The sequence below is a fragment of the Misgurnus anguillicaudatus genome, chromosome 2 (genome assembly GCF_027580225.2).
Source record: "Misgurnus anguillicaudatus chromosome 2, ASM2758022v2, whole genome shotgun sequence".
Classification (NCBI taxonomy): Eukaryota; Metazoa; Chordata; class Actinopteri; order Cypriniformes; family Cobitidae; genus Misgurnus; species Misgurnus anguillicaudatus.
In genome coordinates, this window is record NC_073338.2 from 48,092,271 (window position 1) to 48,111,066 (window position 18,796).

The 18,796-nt window shown below is 36.8% G+C and overlaps 1 protein-coding gene across 1 annotated transcript in view; it reads right to left on the reverse strand.

Annotated features, from left to right (window-relative positions):
- LOC129443149 (transducin-like enhancer protein 4) overlaps positions 1 to 18,796 on the reverse strand; it is a 50,075-nt gene that overhangs the window by 12,533 nt on the left and 18,746 nt on the right. The window contains exons 5-11 of the mRNA XM_055203576.2: positions 14,167 to 14,229; positions 11,641 to 11,715; positions 9,860 to 10,037; positions 6,620 to 6,636; positions 3,886 to 4,026; positions 3,667 to 3,717; positions 111 to 272 (exon numbers count right to left, since the gene is read on the reverse strand). Of these exons, the coding sequence (XP_055059551.2) occupies positions 111 to 272; positions 3,667 to 3,717; positions 3,886 to 4,026; positions 6,620 to 6,636; positions 9,860 to 10,037; positions 11,641 to 11,715; positions 14,167 to 14,229 (687 nt within the window). The remainder of the gene's footprint in view (positions 1 to 110; positions 273 to 3,666; positions 3,718 to 3,885; positions 4,027 to 6,619; positions 6,637 to 9,859; positions 10,038 to 11,640; positions 11,716 to 14,166; positions 14,230 to 18,796) is intronic.

Below are 18,796 nucleotides of genomic sequence, written 5' to 3' on the forward strand. Positions count from 1 at the left end.
TAAAGGTTAAGGGTCTTAGCTGACTGATCCCCATTTAGGAAAACTGCAGATTGTTTTATAAGCAGGTTTTCTATCATTCCCTTAGTAGGTCAGACTGAACCGTAATGTACCTGAGCGGGGCTCCGGCAGAGACTGGGCGAGCGTGGTTGCGAATGGAGGGATGATGTTGGGGAGGGAGCGTCTCTGGATGGATTTTTCCGAGGAACGGGTGAGCTGCTCAATCCGTTTCCTTCGGCTGACCTGGGAGAGACCCCTGCAGGTGATGTGCTCTTCTGCAACAAAATAACGCAGATGGTTATAGACCATTTCATCGGGCACATGTGCGGTGATGCAATAAGCGTCTGGTCTGAACTTTACTTCCGGTGTCTGTTTGTTTGATGGTCTGACCAGTTGCTGAAACTGAACTCTTAAACAAATACCTTGTCGAAAATAACAAATGTTTTGGGTCCCTATGTAATCTATGTGGTGTTGTTTTTTTGCTGGCTATATAAATAAACGACTTTAAAAGGACTTTGTTGTTATTTATTCTTCGCTGAGTTTACCGGAAGTTACGTGAGGACCACGAAAGCCGCTTGTTTATGTTGTTACTGCTGAAACCGTCTATAAACACTTTATGGGGCAGTTTCCCGGACAGGGATTAGACTAGTCCTAGACTAAAATAAATGTAAGAGCTATCCAAACTGAAAACAGCTTGCACATATCTTAAAATACATCAGTGCCCATTGTTTTGCCTTAAACAGCACACAAGTAATATTTTTAGTAAGGCATGTTCATTAAAACTAGTTATATTTCCTAATTAAACTAAGGCCTAGTCCTGGTTTAAGCTAATCCCTGTCCGGGAAACCGCCCCTTAATGTACTCCTTTATACATCAACTACAGATTCAGAACAGGGAGTCCGGGGCCCCTTGGTGGTACTAATGGGGGTCCTCCAAATAAAGTTTGAATGTAAAATAATTTTTTGGGGAAAATTGAATTTGGCATCAAAAATAAAAAAAATGATAAAAACTTTGAAATAAAGCTTATATATTATAATATATTTTTATTAAAATAAAGGTTCCTCCATTAAAATCTATTTAGTAAATTTTAAAAAATGTATGCTAACAGTGTGCATTTGTCATTGTGTATACAAATTTTTTTTCTAAAATTGCATATATTTGCAACCTAACCATCATAACAAATAATCCAGTAAATCCGGTCTTAATTTAATGCATGTACTGGGGGTCCTTTCTCCTCCTCTCTATCCATTAGAGGTTCCTGCCCTGAAAAAGGTTGAAGGCCTTTGCCTTAAATGGATAGTTCACCCAAAAAAGAACATTTTTCATCATTTACTTACTAGTTAATCACAAAAGAAGATATTTTAATAAATAATGGCAAGCACAGTTGATCCACTGATAGTATTCGTTTTCGTTACCGGCAGTTGTGTGCTTAGCATCATTTATCAAAATATCTTCTTCTGTGTTCAACTGAATAAAGATGAGTGTAAGTAAATGCTGACAGAATTTTCCTCTAGGCTTGTTTTTGCTATGCCCAGAATATTTTTATTACCTTGTCTTTTTCACAATGTTGGGTCAGCTTTATTACAATGTAATTCAGGGCTACAATGTGCTCTATAAATCAGATGAAATTGCCGCAAACTGTAATTTATTCTGCAATGTAGCGTAATGCTCATTAAAATTATTAAGTCTGCTGCGACCCTGAAAAAAACCCCCAGAAGAACGAGTGGATTGTTAATGCTCCCTTCAGATCTACTATTAAGCCTCAAATATTTCATCATGGGTTCGAACCCAGGGAACTCGCATACTGTTAAAACCTACACTGTATACCTTGTAATGCACTGTAAGTCTCTTTGGATAAAAGCATCTGCCAAATGCAGAAATATAAAATATAAAAAAAATATATATATGGTCATAAAATGTGTTCTGATCTTCATCTAAGTAACAACAATAGAGCTTAAACTAATACCGCACAAACTTTATACGTTTTTATGTTTTTATTGAACACAACATGTAAACATTCATAGTGCAGGGTGGAAAAAGCATGCGAAACCCTAGGCTAATGACTTCTCCAAGAGCTAATTGGAGCCAGGAGTCAGCCAACCTGGGGTCCAATCAATGTGATGAGATTGGATGTGTTGATTAAAGCTGCCCTGTCCAATAAAAAACACACACCAGTTTTGAGTTTGCTGTTCTGAAGAAGCGTTGCCTGATGTGAATCATGCCTCGCACAAAAGAGCTCTCAGAAGACCTACGATCAAGAATTGTTGACTTACATAAAGCTGGAAAGGGCTACAAAAGTATATCTAAAAGCCTTGATGTTCATGTGTCCACAGTAAGACAGATTGTCTACAAATGGAGAAAGTTCAGCACTGTTGCTACACTCCCTAGGCGTGGTCGTCCTGTAAAGACTGCAAGAGCACAGCGCAGAATGCTCAATGAGGTGAAGAAGAATCCTAGAGTGTCAGCTAAAGACTTACAGAAATCTCTGGCACATGCTAACATTTTTGTTGACAAATCTACAATAAGAAAAACATTAAACAAGAATGGACTTCATGGGAGGACACCACGGATGAAGCCACTGCTGCCCAAAAAAACATTGCAGCACGTTTGAAGTTTGCAAAAGAGCACCTGGATGTTCCACAGCACTACTGGCAAAACATTCTGTGGACAGATGAAACCAAAATTGAGTTGTTTGGAAAGAACACACAACGCTATATGTGGAGAACAAAAGGCACAGCACACCAACATCAAAACCTCATCCCAACTGTGAAATATGGTGAAGGGGGCATCATGGTTTGGGGCTGCTTTGCTGCCTCAGGCCCTGGACAGATTTATTGTCATCGATGGAAAAATGAATTTCAAAGTTTATCAAGACATTTTGCAGGAAAACTTAAGACCATCTGTCCGCCAACTGAAGCTTAACAAAGGATGGACGATGCAACAGGACAACGACCCAAAGCATAGAAGTAAATCAACAACAGAATGGCTTCAACAGAAGAAAATACGCCTTCTGGAGTGGCCCAGTCAGAGCCCTGACCTCAACCCGATTGAGATGCTGTGGCATGACCTCAAGAGAGCGATTCACACCAGACATCCCAAGAATATTGCTGAACTGAAACACTTTTGTAAAGAGGAATGGTCCAAAATTTCTCCTGACCGTTGTGCAGGTCTGATCTGCAACTATAGGAAACGTTTGGTTGAGGTTATTGCTGCCAAAGGAGGGTCAACCAGTTATTAAACCCAAAGGTTCACATACTTGTTCCACCCTGCACTATGAATGTTTACATGTTGTGTTCATTAAAAACATGAAAACGTATCATGTTTGTGCGGTATTAGCTTAAGCAGACTGTGTTTCTCTATTGTTGTGACTTAGATGAAGATCAGAACACATTTTATGACCAATTTATGAAGAAATCCAAGTAACCCCAAACTAAGAAATGCTTTTAAGGACAAACTAATCTTCGGCTCATGTCTCAGGCCAATAAAATCCCATACGTTTCTCGGTCTGTTTCATCATCTGCCAAACAATAATCTTATGTCTGATCGCTTCAAAGTAACAGTGAAGCTCATCTAAACAAGTCTGGAAGATTTAAGGTACAGGAAAAAAGTTTAACACGCAGTTTTATGAACCTTTAAATTAATTTCACACAAGCAAAAATCTCATCTCACCTCTTTTGCTCCATCTCTTCTCAGTGCGTCTTCACTTTTACTGTCACTCTCCTGCAGCAAAAAACATCACATGACAGTCTTGATCGTGAGAATAGTCAGTGAGACTAAAACAAATAATTAAATAATAAGCATTCATTTTTAGTCTAGAGGAAGAGATCCCCAATCATACAGACTACAGAATAAAAAACTACGAAAGCAGCATTCAGGGTTTTGAATTACCTGCCGTGATCGTCCTGTGCTGGTCTGGTCCGAACCGCTTCGCTTGCCGTCTGACTCTGCGTGAGATGAAGAGGATGAAGATGAAGGAAGACCAAGTCGCAGCCCTGAAGAGCGATGGGTCACCGGAGAGCCACTGCCACTCTGAAATACATTTAATTTAACATCTTACTATAAGAACTGAACATCAGCATTGATCAAGAACATAATGGATCAATTTTGATTGGATCAAAAAAATGCATACATGCATACATACATACATACATATATATTCTGGGAATTCTTTCCAAGGAAATTACACAAGATTTTATAAGAATTGTGGCACGTTGATGAAGATGAATGTGATCAAGAACATAATGGATCAATTTTGTCCTAAGACAAGAATGGGTATTGGTTTTAAGACAACTTTTATCAAACTTTTTGATCTACTTCACATGTTAACTGGTGTAGTTTGTCTACAATGAACAAAAAAGACAATAGCAGAGTTTCCATTAAAGATTTTTACAAAAAGCGCTGTTTTCTAAACGTCGACAAAAACTATTGCAAAACGACAGCTTTCCATTAACCGATTAAAACATACTTTTGTCATTACAAAACCTTCTCGACGGTGGTTTTCAACATACGCCGCAGCGCACACCGACATGTGGATGACTTTAAAGTAGTGATGCACCGATGTATCGGCCGCCTTTTTTGATGAATTTGAAACCATCGGCATATCGGCAACAGCACGAGAAAGGCCGATATTGATTGTTTATTAATTAACCGCATAAAGGCTACGAGTTGCATGTCTGTTGCATAATCCAGCATTTTTAACAATAATTATCAAAATAATGAAATACTTCCCAAAACAAGCTAAGTTGTATAAATTATAGTTTGTCAGACGTGTGATGAGGGAAAAAATAATAAATCACGTAGTTAATCATGTGAGATTACTCATTCACGTGATCCATGCGGTCTAGAGTATTTCGGGAAAATGTCTGCAGTCTGGGCTTTCTTCAAAATCTCGGATAAAGACCAAAAAAATCACCATTTGCAACGAGTGTTCTGCAGAAATATCAAGAGGAGGTAGTATTGTATACAAGTGTTTAATATCGGCATCGGCCAGAAGTTGTCTGTTTAAATCGGTATCGGCCCAAAAAAATCCTATCGGTGCATCCCTACTTTAAAGTACAGCAAGAGTGACTGAAAAGCATAAAGAGCACTGTAAAAAATTTGCTGTAATGATGCAGCTGGTTGCCAGTAACTTACTGTAAAAGATAAATACTGAAAATGTTTCATGTTTATTTAACTTTGAACAAACTGTTGTCAGTAAATAACATAAATGTAAAATCTACAGTAAGTTACTGGCAGCTAGTTGCCAGTAATACCCAGAAATACTGTAATTTCTACAGAAATATTTTACAGTGAGCAGTTGACTCCCGAAACCCTCTTGCGTTATTTTGATGTCATTCACATGTCTGTAAAGTCGACCACACCTCCTCTGTTGTCAAACGTACGAGCCATATACAAAAAACGATCATATTTGTACACGGGTAAGGTGACCTGTAATGCAAAAAAAAAAAATTTCATTACAGTTTTGCGATATATTTCTTGTTCGAATTGCCTGAAAAACCACCTTACCTGAGTGTAAAAATGTTTTTGCAATATGGGAGTTTGTGTAAAATTGCTGCATTTTCATTGGATGCATTTTCAATCCGTATTTGAAGAGTTTGGTTCTAAAACGTGATAAACAGCATATGTAAAACCACCAAATTTAGTGTTGTATCAGGTAAGTATTAAAAAGTAAATTGATAAATTTATGCAAAATCTGATATCCGCCGTGTTATTGTCATCTTTTCTCTATTTTTTCCCAAAATGCGATAAACGCCAGTCCTCCTTCTCTGCAGAATGCTATAAATCCACTCAACCAATCACAGGGCACCATTCCACGCATTGTAAACAATAATGGCGGTGCTTTATATACTAGTTTTCCTCATCTACTTTGTGTTCAACAAACAAACAAAAACAAAATAATACTTTGATGGCATTGATAAACCTGTGGTGGTTTTCTGTGACGGGAAAGACATCAAAATCTTACACAAGGCACTCGGGAGACGGCTGCTTGTTCTCCCGACTTGTTCTCCAGATCTTATGAAAAACTTTCTATTATTTTACTCCAAGTCAACGAAAACCGAGCAGGACCAAAACATTTTACACCTGATCGCTGTCAAAATAGTTCAGCGATGACGTTCTAAGGATGACAGCAGCAATCTTAATATGACAAAGTTTTGATTAATGCCATTAATGTTTTTTTTTTAATCAGTGTATACCACTAGTCAACTTAATGAATATAACATGGCAAAGATGAATGCACATTTAAATATTGATTCAATAGATTTATAGCATTTGGGGAAAAAACAGTTTTTATAATAAATCTTTGAAAATCAAATTATGGATTTGAATTTTTTATGTTATTATAACCTAAACATGCTATGTGAAAGTTTGTAAGAAAAACAGAAAATAGTGGTTTTCATCTTGTCACTTTTTGGTATAGAAAACACGTTTTTACAGAAATTAGTCAAAATAGATTTAAGTTTTGTGCAATTTGAAAGGTAATGGAAATGCAGCTAGTTGCACAATAGTGTTGGGTTCTATGTATTACAATTATTTAGACATATCTATACTTCACCAATAAACATCGATACAGATCAATCATGCAAACAGGTTAACACATCACAGAAAATGTTGTAATACTCACCCTTACTGGGGCTGCATCTATGGCAATGAAAAGAGATAGATGGATTAATGTAATGAAATTTGATTGTTCTGTTATTATGAGTATATTATATAGATCTTTCAGAAATTTTAGACTCATTTTATGTCTATGTACTGCATCTGTGAGCACATGCTGTCGACTACCAAAGTTAATAAAAGTTTATGAGGCAAAGAATTCCAGGGGTTTAGTAAAAAGGTGAAGCTTACAAGCTTGTATTTTTATTGAATTCTTCAAAAAAGCAAACCTCACGCTATGGTGGTTTATTTTAAAGGTCAGTTAACTTCTGGTTAAGTTACTGTTGTACTTCTTGTGGGAGCTTGTGTGATGTAAACAACGCTTTACATTTATGGATTGTCATATCACATCACTTCTTGGTAAGCTCAAAGATACCAAAAAGTTTCTGTTGAGTTTTCTAACTGGTATTATTAGAAATGAAATGTGATTTCATGCTTTCATGTATTATGAAAACAGCTGCATATTTCACACATTTAAGATGCCTGCTTAGCTTCCATTTATTACTGTATTTACTGTTAACACATACAATATGAATCTCACAAATCTGTCAGGAACATGTCTGGGTTATAGTTAAAGGTCACGTTCTTTCTGATCCCATTTTTAAACCCTAGTTAGTGTGTAATGTTGCTATAATAGAATAAACAATACCTGTAAAATGATAAAGCTCAAAGTTTACTGCCAGGCGATTTATTTTCTTTAACAGAATTTGCCTTTCAAAGCCTATACAGCGAACGGCCGGTTTGGACTACAGCCGTCTACTTCCTGCTTTAATGACGTCACTAGAACAGTTTTTTGACTAAACTCCGCCCACAGGAATACGTCACTCGCCAGCTAACCTAACGGCAAGTTAAGCTACCCAATCAAACACACTAAACAAACTACACAATCAGAACTTGTTAAGTATTTCTGAAGGAGGCACTTCATAGGACAAGAAAGACATCAGCTTGTTTTTAGGACAGTGAATGAAAACAGCGGTATACAGATAAGTAAATTGTAAATTACCGCGTTTTTTTACACGTGAAACATGAACAGATGTTATATTGCCCACTATAAACACAATCAAAGCTTCAAAAACACAGGAAGAACGGGACCTCTAAAACATAACAATAATATTTCGCTAATAGAAACTGAGATAAAGCTTTCTAGGACCATTTTATACAAATTTTCCCCATAAATCTTCATTATAATGATGATTGTTATTAAAGGGATAGTTTCAAAATTCTGTCATCATTTACTCTCTCTCAAGGTGGTACACTATAAATCTATTTGTTTTGCTGAATACAAAAGAAGATATTGTAAGAGCTGTAAGGTGGTGCCAAACCCTTACAGAAGGTATTTCCTGAAGCCAGCAGCAAATGGCTGAATCCACAAGGAATCGCTTCCTAATTCCTGTTGAATTATCATCTGAAATCTTTCTCAAAGAATTCACATCTACCCCCCAAGACAGTTACCCCATGGTGTGGGACACCCTACCACACTTTCTCGTCCCCCTCTTCTCATGTTCTCAAGCAAACTGTATATGGAATGCTACATTCTGTATCCACAAAGTATCTGAAACTTTTATAAAACGGTTACCACACAATATTAAAGTAAAAAAAATATTAGTGCAACTTTCATGAAGTTAAATCAATAAAAGCATTCCTTCCGCTAGAAAAAATAGTCCCTGACTGCGAACAACAACATGAAAGCTCAAATAAAAACAACAAACTGTTCTCAGACTTTGTCTCATTATATGTTTATGTGTTGCTAAGGATGTTGCTAAGGGCGCAGTGATATTAAATAGAACCGTTGGGTGAAGCGGTCATAGCAGTGTTTTATCGTGAATAAAGCACACCTATTGACCAATCAGAATCAAGGATTGGAACTGACCGTTTTATAAAGATGATTACAGTGGCTAAGGTTGCCTGACCTCTGGTGTGGTTGAGTTTATGTTTCAGAACCCGCACAACGGCCGGTGTGGGCTGATATGATATTGGTAATCGAATGAATGAGTTCAATGTTAACATGAGTAAATGGAATGATCAAATGTTTATCCAAATTCTATATTTATATCAACTTGATTCATATTACAATACGTTTTATATCTTTGGAGTCAGATTATAAAGTTGCTTAACGTTAATTTGTCTTTATAAGCGCCGGAAAAGACCGAACGCGCTATAAACCTTCGCTATGCGTTTGGATTCCGCCGTTGGGCCAAACGGATGGATGGGGTCATATTTGATCCCCTTACAATATTTTAAAGAATATCAGATCTGGGGCACCACTGACTTTTAGGAGAAAATAATACTATGGAAGTGAATGTTGCCCCAGACCTTTTTAGGTTAATAAAAAAAATTCAAAAATATTTTCATTTGTTTTCAGCAGAATAAAGAAATGTATACAAGTTTGGAACAACTGGGGGTGAGTAAATGATTTTTCAATTTTTCAGTGAACTATTCCTTTAAATTCTCGTTTTTCAATACAGTTTTTTTCTTATGGAGCTTTTCCATTTCATAGTACCTCACGGTTTGGTTTGGGTCAGCTTACTTTTGTGAGCTTTTCCACTGGGTGCAGAACGTAGTACCCAAAACTTTTTTTAGAAACACCTCGGTCGGGGTTCCGAGTGACCCGAGCTGATACCAAAAAGTGACTCTAAAACACTGTAGGTCACTGATTGGTCTGAGAGAATAATCACTATCAGCGTCATCGCTATACTGTAAAAGATTAGCTTTACACCTTAGCGCTAGTTTGCGCTGTCTCGAGCAAACATGTTGTCATCTGTGCTCTGCTATAAGTTCCCAAACTCCCTTTTAGTGATGAAACACATCCACAGGTTCCCATATATGCTTAAATGCAACTTCAATGAGGCTCAGCAGAGCACGTCAACTGACACCACAAAACTGTCATGTGAGACAGAGGTAGTAACGCGATGTGTAAACATCAATTTGTGGTGGTCAATTTTAATTTTGTGGCAGACTGAGAAATAAATAAATTTATGGGAATGTACAACGATGCTCTCACTTGTATGATGTCCCAGCAGTAGGCAGCGCAAATATAACGACACGCCTATAATCCCTCCCACTGCGAAGTGATACCAAACTCGATGGAAAAGCTAACCACGCCAAAGTGAGGTGAGCTGTGCGACATGACCCAAACCGTGGGGTACAATGTGATGGAAAATTGTCTGGATGTATTGACTTTGTGAATACATTTAGTCATTTTATATACCTCTGGAGTCTAAATGCTCAAGGTTAGTGGCGTCTTCTTTAGGGGCTAGATGCGGAGGAAACGGGAAGGCCCCATGAAGAGCCATGAGGCTCGCACCTGCTCCCAGGGTCAGTCCGGAGGGGTGTGATGTAAGAGGGAAGCCTTGGGCATGATGGGAAAGATGCTGGAACTGTTGTTGCTACGAGCAGAGAGAAAATAATGAAATGATCTGAAACATTACATTATTAGTAGTATAATGACATGCCCAAAAACTAGTGAGCTGCACTGCTGTCTACCATCTACACTGACAGGTGTTTCTCTGCACATTATTACTTATAATGAATTGTCTCTCTCTTTATCCACCACCATCTTTCCACTGAGCTTGTTTGCAGTGCATTATGGGATTACTTTCTGTATCAATAACAGACTATGTATCTGTCCGACTAGACACAAATCTTTCACATCAGTCGTGTGTACCCCTTAGCCCATAACCCTCCAAAGCTAAGTATGGCTGTATTGTGATAATGCAAAGTAACTGATTAGGCTGATTAAAGGAATACTGCATTTTCTTAAAAGATGAATGCAGAGAAGAAAAGTCCGCACACAGTAATCCAAATAATGTCAAACATTTATTCTGTGCCGAAATAATCAAATGAAACGTTTGTATCTCTGCATCTTTGGCCATTTGATTATTTCAGCACAGAATAAATGTTTGACATTATTTGGATTACTGTGTGCGGACTTTTCTTCTCTACATTGATCTAATTTTTTGGAGTTACGCACCGGAGTTACCACTGTATTGGACTAGAGGCGCGGATGCCATCCCTTCACACGTATTTTCTTAAAAGAAAAATCCAGATAATTTACTCACCACCATGCCATCCAAAATGCCGATGTCTTTCTTTGTTCAGTCGAGAAGAAATTATGTTTTTTGAGGAAAACATTGCAGGATTTTTCTCATTTTAATGGACTTTAATAGACACTAACAATTAACACTTAACTCAACACGTAACAGTTTTTTTTCAACGGAGTTTCAAAGGACTATAAACAATCCCAAACAAGGCATAAGGGTCTTATCTAGCGAAACGATTGTCATTTTTTACCAGAAAAATAACAAATGTACACTTTTGGAGCACAGCTTCTCGTCTAGATCCGGTCCAGCGCGACCTAACGTAAATGCGTAGTGACGTAGGGAGGTCACGTGTTACATATATAAAACGCACATTTGCGGACCATTGTAAACAATAAACTGACACAAAGACATTAATTAGTATCAGTTGACACACAACAACGTAGGAACGGTCCTCTTTCAACACACTTGTAAACACTGGGGCAGAGTTTCGCGTTCGTCCTCTGTGACCTCTTGACGTCATGGCGTATTGCGTGGGGTTACGCTGGCGCATCACGACCAGATCTAGACGAGAAGTTGTGCTTTAAGAGTGTATATTTGTTATTTTTTCTTGTAAAAAATGACAATCGTTTTGCTGGATGGGACCCTTGTGCCTCGTTTGGGATTGTTTGTAGTCCTTTGAAACTCCGTTGAAAAAAACTGTTGCGTGTTGGGTTGGGTGTTGATTGTTGGTGTCTGTTAAAGTCCATTAAAATGAGAAAAATCCTGCAATGTTTTCCTCAAAAAACATAATTTCTTCTCGACTGAACAAAGAAAGACATCAACATTTTGGATGACATGGTGGTGAGTAAATTATCTAGATTTTTCTTTTAAGAAAATGGAATATTCCTTTAAGTACTAACTTGTGAAACTCTACTAACGCTTGATTAATCAAGATTACATTCAGACTCACCCCTATGATGGCGTTGAGTTCGGCCATGCTTACATGTTTTGATCTCTCGACTGCTTGTGCCACCTGGTGCTGATGCTGCCCCAATACACATACACATAAACATCAGGACACACACCAGGTGCTTTCAAATACCAGAGGAGATTACCAAAAGTAAACATTTGTTGCATGCCATTATTTTTTATTACATATAAAAATGTGTCTGTGAAGTTTCAGCTCAAGATACCCCACAGATCACTTATTACATCATGTCCAAAAAAGCCCCTATTTGGGTGGGAGCAAAAACGCACTGTTTTTATGTATGTAGCTTTTAAAAGTAAATGAGTTACAGCTCCTCACTCCCTTACCAACAGACAGTGAGTGCTTTTGCTTAAAAATAAATCTGATTCTTGTGAATACAGTCTGGGACAGTAGTATATTTAGCCACATTAGTGCTACACATTTAGAAAAGCGTTTGGGTGATACGAAATCCAGACTTAAAAAATGATCATTACCGCAACAAGATATTATTGGCTGCCTTTCCTACAATATTCATCTATTAGTTTTCTAATAACCAAAATGTATCTGTAAATATGGCACCGCTATATTTATATCTACAAAAGTAATTTCAAGCATTTAACCATACACCTTTAAATTAATAGATTTTTAAGATCATATTTAACATTTCAGTCAAGTCACTGTTTAAAAACTTTTGACCGGTATTGTACATCTGAGATGGCATGACCTGGAATGTTGAGTAAATGACAAGACAATGTTTGGTGAACTATAAATAGTGACATATGGATAATCTCAAAATATGAAACATTTTCTCTCATGTCTGGTTTTGCTTTAGCAAGCATATATGGGTGAAGAACTGCATGTGCATTTACATTTTTCTATGAAAAAAGCAATATAAATATCAAAAAAATTAACTGATGGGTGACCAGTAACTTTCCAAAGTTATTTGTGACCCGTTTTGGCAAAATTAGTGGTAATGAGCAAATTTTCAACAATGGGTTATTGATATTTGGACATTCTCTACAAAAAAAAAACTTTAAAACGATGTACGATTTGTTGGAATCTGACAAAAAAAATGACAGAGCTACACCTGTTTGTACAGAGCCCCTAAGGTGACATTGGAGTAAAAATCACGCTATAACCTTCATTTTTTAAAGAAGTTTAGTTTCACGTGCGCGCAAAAGTTTTACGTGCGCGCAAAAGTTTCACGTGCGCGCAAAAGTGTCACGTAAAAAATTTTAGTTTCACGTGCGCATGTGAATCTATCGCGTTTCGTTTCAGTGCGCACGTGAAACTAAACTTGTTTAATTTTTTCTCCATGTCCCCTTAGGGGCGCCGTATGTTTGAAGTTGACAGAGTCAGTGAAATTTATTTGGATAAAAATCAAGTTAAAGATTTTTAAGGTTCAAAAACCAAATGATCGCATCCATACCTTAAAATCACTAATAAAAGTAATCAATTTGGCACACACAAAGTCAAAAACAATACTATAGGAAAATTATGTTCAACTTTTTTTTTCTTTTATCGTTTGATTGACATTGAGACAGACAGCTTTAAGATCTACTGTAATGCAATGATCTAATAATATATAAACAGTTAACCAAAGATTCACTTCAGATACAACAGATTATAGGTCCTACCTGCGTGAATTCTTGTCAAAATAGATTTTTAAATAATTTTGTGAAGATGTCAATATATTGGGGTCGTGCGCTGTCAGTCCGCGTGAGTAAGATCGTTTTTATGTCTTATCGCTCTTAAGAACTCTTTTTACATCAAGCAAGTCCCGAACTTTATCTCTCTAAATAACTATTTTAACATCAAGCAAGCCCTGCACTTTATTTTATATTTCTTGCATGTTTTAAAACTGAAACCAAAATGTCAGACACGCATGTAGATGATGGACATGAATCTTTGTATTCGATTAAGCATTTATAGGATGGGTACACCTCTCAGAAAACATACAAAAAAAGATCATTTCAAATGTTTAATGACTATTTACAGCATTGGGATCACTAGACGAGGGCTTAATAGGCTTATTTTTATGAGAACCTAAATTTCGACCAAAATCAACATTTTTACTTTCTTTTGCCAGCAGCTCAAAATTAGAGGGTGCGCATTTTGACTCATTTTGCCAGAACAGGTCACATTTTTCTTGCATTTAATACTTTGCAAAAGGTCATTTTGGTCCTGTATACAACCCGACTATGAGATATTTACAGTATTTAAAGCTCATGGCCAAACATGCAAAACTACACCTAAGGCATAACCATAACTTTCATTGTGAAAACCACAACCAAACAAGACACAGACCAGATGTTTGTCTCTATGGCAGTCCTGTTGTTCCCTATAGGCATTACAATAACAAATAACCAAAACCTTTCTCTGTGCCTTTCGAAAAGAACAGTATAAAATATTGATCGATGGAAGAGGTGGGTGATTTGAAGCGCTCTGTCAATGACACTTCTGTTGTAAATAATTCATGTGTAAATAGCCTGAAGGGGGTTGGGGGGGTAAATGTGTGTGTTTGCTCACCTCTTGGGACAGCAGAGGAATGATCTGTGTGCATATAGTGCTGAGACGCTTCACAATTTCAGCCTGTAAAAAGACAAACGAATCCATATTAATAAAGGGAAACAATCAGGGAAAATAAATTTTTACCTAAGCTATGTTTACACAACAACGATGTAGTGAAAAACGGAAGTGTTTGCGTTTATGAAAAATGTTACGTGCACATGACAATGCTGTTGGTTGTCTATTAAATTGTGACGGTTATGGTGATTAATTGACGATTACGACAATTCATTGCCTGTTTTATTGCTTTGAAATTTAATCCTCATACATTTTTTTGTTCGTTCATGAAATAATTTTCACACATTGTTGTGATTATTTAAATTAAATCTTTTGCATGGTTTATCTGGCAGTAAAAATGAATACACATAACACATATAAAAGTAATTTGGTACTGTCTCATTTATACGAGCGCTGCAGCTCCCCCTTGTGTTTTTTAGAGAGATGTGCAATCATTGCGGTGATCTAAAATCATTGCGATGAGGTCCAAGATTTGCGATGAGACGATTATTTAATCATTGTGACAGCCCTATGCAGCATGAAGTTAAAACAACTAAGTTTTGCAAGTCAATACAACTTACTATTTTAAGTTTTGACCAGTGAATAAAAATAATACTTTGTTAAGTTAAAGTAACACTAACATTTTGTAAATTAAAATAAAAAAACGCCATTGAAACCTCATGTATACGTATAGATTAAATTAACACATGTGCATGACATCACCGTAGATTCGCATTTACATAGTTTACACAAAGACGACACTACGTAAATATCAAAAACTCGCACTTTGAAAAGTTTTCGTTTTCAGGACCCCAAAACGCCTCTGTTGTGTAAATGAACAGCCAAACCACAAAAACTGTCACGTTTACAGTTAACTCTTTCCCCGCCATTGACAAGTTATCTCGTCAATTAAAAGAAAACGTTTGCATAAAACGTGTTCCTTATGAGGTTTCCTGTTCATCTGCAATACTTTGATTATCCAATAGATGGCGCACTTACCTAATTTATTAAAAAACTGAAGCAAAAAAACTATTTATTAATTTCATACTCTGTGTAGGTTTTGAAAATCATGCTGAATCTGATCTCTAATGCTTCGTTTGCAGCTGGTGGCTGGCTGCAGTACAAGTCATAATCCCCGCCCTCTCCATTCAAACAAATGGGACTCTGCTCAAATAAAAAAATATTTACACTTCCAATAGAAGTTGCCGAAAATGGTTTTGGTCCTTTCAGGTAGTTGATATCTCGCTGATATATGTTCAATTGTTCATTTTTGTTCATTAAGTTTAATTTTAGCGAGTAATTTGATGCTATAGAAACGGGGCGTGTCCTTATGATTGGCATGGTTGTATTGGGTGCACAATTATAAACAATTTCGCGACTCCGCCTCCTGCTCCACGGATGATTCCTTCTGTGCATGCCTTGGCTCCAAACTGACGTTTCTACGTAACCACGGTCAAGCATTTTTAGCTTCAATTCATTACAATGGAGGGAGGCGACATCGCGTCATCCAGCTTTTTTACAGTCTATGATATATTTGTATGTTTATATATTTTTAGAAGACAATTTACCTGGAAGACATTTTGTAAAAATAACAATAAAATGCTGGTGGGGAATAGGGCTGCAACGATTCGTCGACGTTGTCGACAAAAATCAATAATAGAAATAGTCGACAATGAATTTCATTGTCGACGTTGTCGCCAGACATGTTTTTTTTCCGACCGAGTGAGGCGTCTCTCTTCATTACAATGTCTGCCGAGAGTCGCACATGCGCATTAGCTTCTCTGCTCAGTGATAACATACAGAAATGGCAGCCTCCAACGCAGCAGCTGCGCGTACCAAAACATCCGAAGTTTGGGAGCATTTAAGCCTGGATACGGCGAATAAAAAGATTACCTGCATGGTTTGCAGAGCAGTCTTTGCATTTCACGGCAGCACCTCGGTCATGCACGAACATTTAAAGAGAAAGCACGTCGGACAGTTGAATGAAACGGAGTTTGACTCGCCTCGGTAAGATGTAAATAACATGGAAGCCAATACGTTTTGTTTTGGATGTACATTGTACATTTTATAAGCGTATTTTCGCTAAAGGATTTAACGTTATGCCCGACTGTGCCTGACAAAAAGTTTAAATGAAATGCATGCAGTCTGAAGAAGAGAGCCACCATGGACCCCTTTCTGCAAAAGAAGCAGACGTGCACCCCACAACAGGCGAATGCCCTCACTGAGTATATATAAAACTCTGTTTTTGTAATTTTTCAGAAATCTCGTTTTTTGGTTGTGCATTCAAATTAATATCAATTCAACTCAAGTTGGTTTTGATTTAAAGCTTCAAAATTTAAAAAATACAGCATTAGGGCTGTCAATAGATTAAAAAAATTAATCTAGATTAATCGCATGATTTCATGAGTTAACTGCGATTAATCGCAAATTAATCGCACATTTTTATCCATTCTAAATTTACCCTAATTTAACACTTTTCAGGTTTTTAATATTCTAATCATATATACATATATAGATGCTTTATGCAAATGTATGTTAACAACAGCCTGTTTACATTTTAACAGAATCACCAGCCATTGTTTTGTATATGAATTTTCCTTTCAGAAGATTTCTCTTTCTCCATTTTGGTTTGCTGCTGCATCATTTGTGACATGTGCTGGCAAGTTGAGTCGGAATTAGCAAATTTAAAAAAAAATAGTTGTTCATATTTTGACATTCTCTATTAAAACATAGAACAATGCATGATTTGTTGAAATAACAAAATATGACAGAACTACACGTGTTTGAAGTTGAAAGAGTCAAATTACCACAAAAATGTCCACATCCATACATTATATTACCACATCAATACCTTAAAATCACTGATAAAACTAATAGATTTAGCACACACAAAGCAAAAACATCATCAATGTATGTTCAACTTTTTTTCCTTTTTTTGATTGACATTGAGACAGACTGCTTAAAATCTAAGTGATCTAATATAATGTTACACATCAGATAGTTTTACCCAACAGTTAACCAAACATTTACTTAAAACATAACAGATTATAGAGCCTAACTGCGTGAATTCTTATCAAAACAGATATTTGTAAAACTGTAATTTTGTGTAGATGTCTATATATCCGGGTCGCGCACTCGCGCTTCTGTGTGCACGCGCTTCAGATGTCAGTCAGTCAGCTTGAGGGGATCGCTTTTGAGTCTTGTCGCTCTTAATAACTCTTTAACATTAATCAGGTACCGAACTTTATCTCTCTTAATGACTATTTTAACATCAAGAAAGTCCTGCAGTCTATTTTCTAAGTCATGCATAAAAGCGAAACCAAAATGAATTGAGACGCATTTTTGTATTAGATTAAGCATTAGGAGGACGGTAACGTTACACCTCTCAGACGTATAAATAAAGATCATATCAGATGTCCAACGAGCATTTAGAGCATTGGATTTGGTAGACGATTTGCTTAATGTTCTTATTTCTATAAAAATCCTTTTACTTGTTTAGAGAGAGTCACATTTGTCTGCGTCTCTGTTCATTCAACTATGGGCTGGACCAAGGGTCAAACAGAAATTGCGCGTTGCGTTAATCTCCGTTAATAAAATTAGTGGCGTTAAAATGAATTTGCGTTAACGCGTTATTAACGCGTTAATTTTGACAGCCCTAATATATATATATATTAAAATAGCTGAAATACATAACTTCGTTTTGGTAAAAAAATTTAAAACTTGTTTTCATTGAATGTAAAAAAATTTCATTGAACTACCCCCTTCTTTCTTCTTTACTATCATTTTCCACAGAATTAAAGCAATCTCACGCTAAATTTTAGGAAAAAATAATAATTATTCGATTAGTCGACGAATCGTTTCAATAGTCGGTGACTAAAATAGTCGTTAGTTGCAGCCCTAGTGGGGAATGAGTTAAAATCGTTGTCAGGTAAATGAACCCTAAGTATACAGACAGACAGATACTGTGCACAAGAAACAGACTAACCGAAAGTTTTATTGGATGACTATTGAAGTTTTTGGGTCAATGTAAAAAAGTAAACTGTTTCCAAGTCGACACGTTTCTAAAGATTGTAATGGTTTTAAATCATAGTTGGGTTAGTGTGAACCAGCCTAACACACAAGTCCTTTCCTGATTCCCATAGGTGATTTCTATACTCTGCCTACACACATAAACACCACACGCACTCTCTCTTACATATGCACAAATTTCGATATACGGCTTAACCCACACAACCTGACCCACATACACTGTCAAATCCAGGCATTTCCAACAGATGGTCTGAAAATCGAGCAAAGAAGCGGGGGTCTTATCTGGATTAGCCCACTATAGTGTGTGTGCGTGTGTGTTTGCTCATATTGTGAATTTGGGCTTAACGCAGGCTGCAGAGTAAATACTCAACAAAACACATGATCAGGATCACTGGAAGTACATCCTTTCTCCAAAACACCAACAAATGTAAAGGAAACAAAAACAATGACAGGTTAAATATGATTTTGGAACATAAAGCAGATAAGGATTACAAAACAGATCTAAATCTTTGAAATTTGATTGGATGAGCTGCGCTGTAAAATTACTTTTGAAGAGCTCAGATGC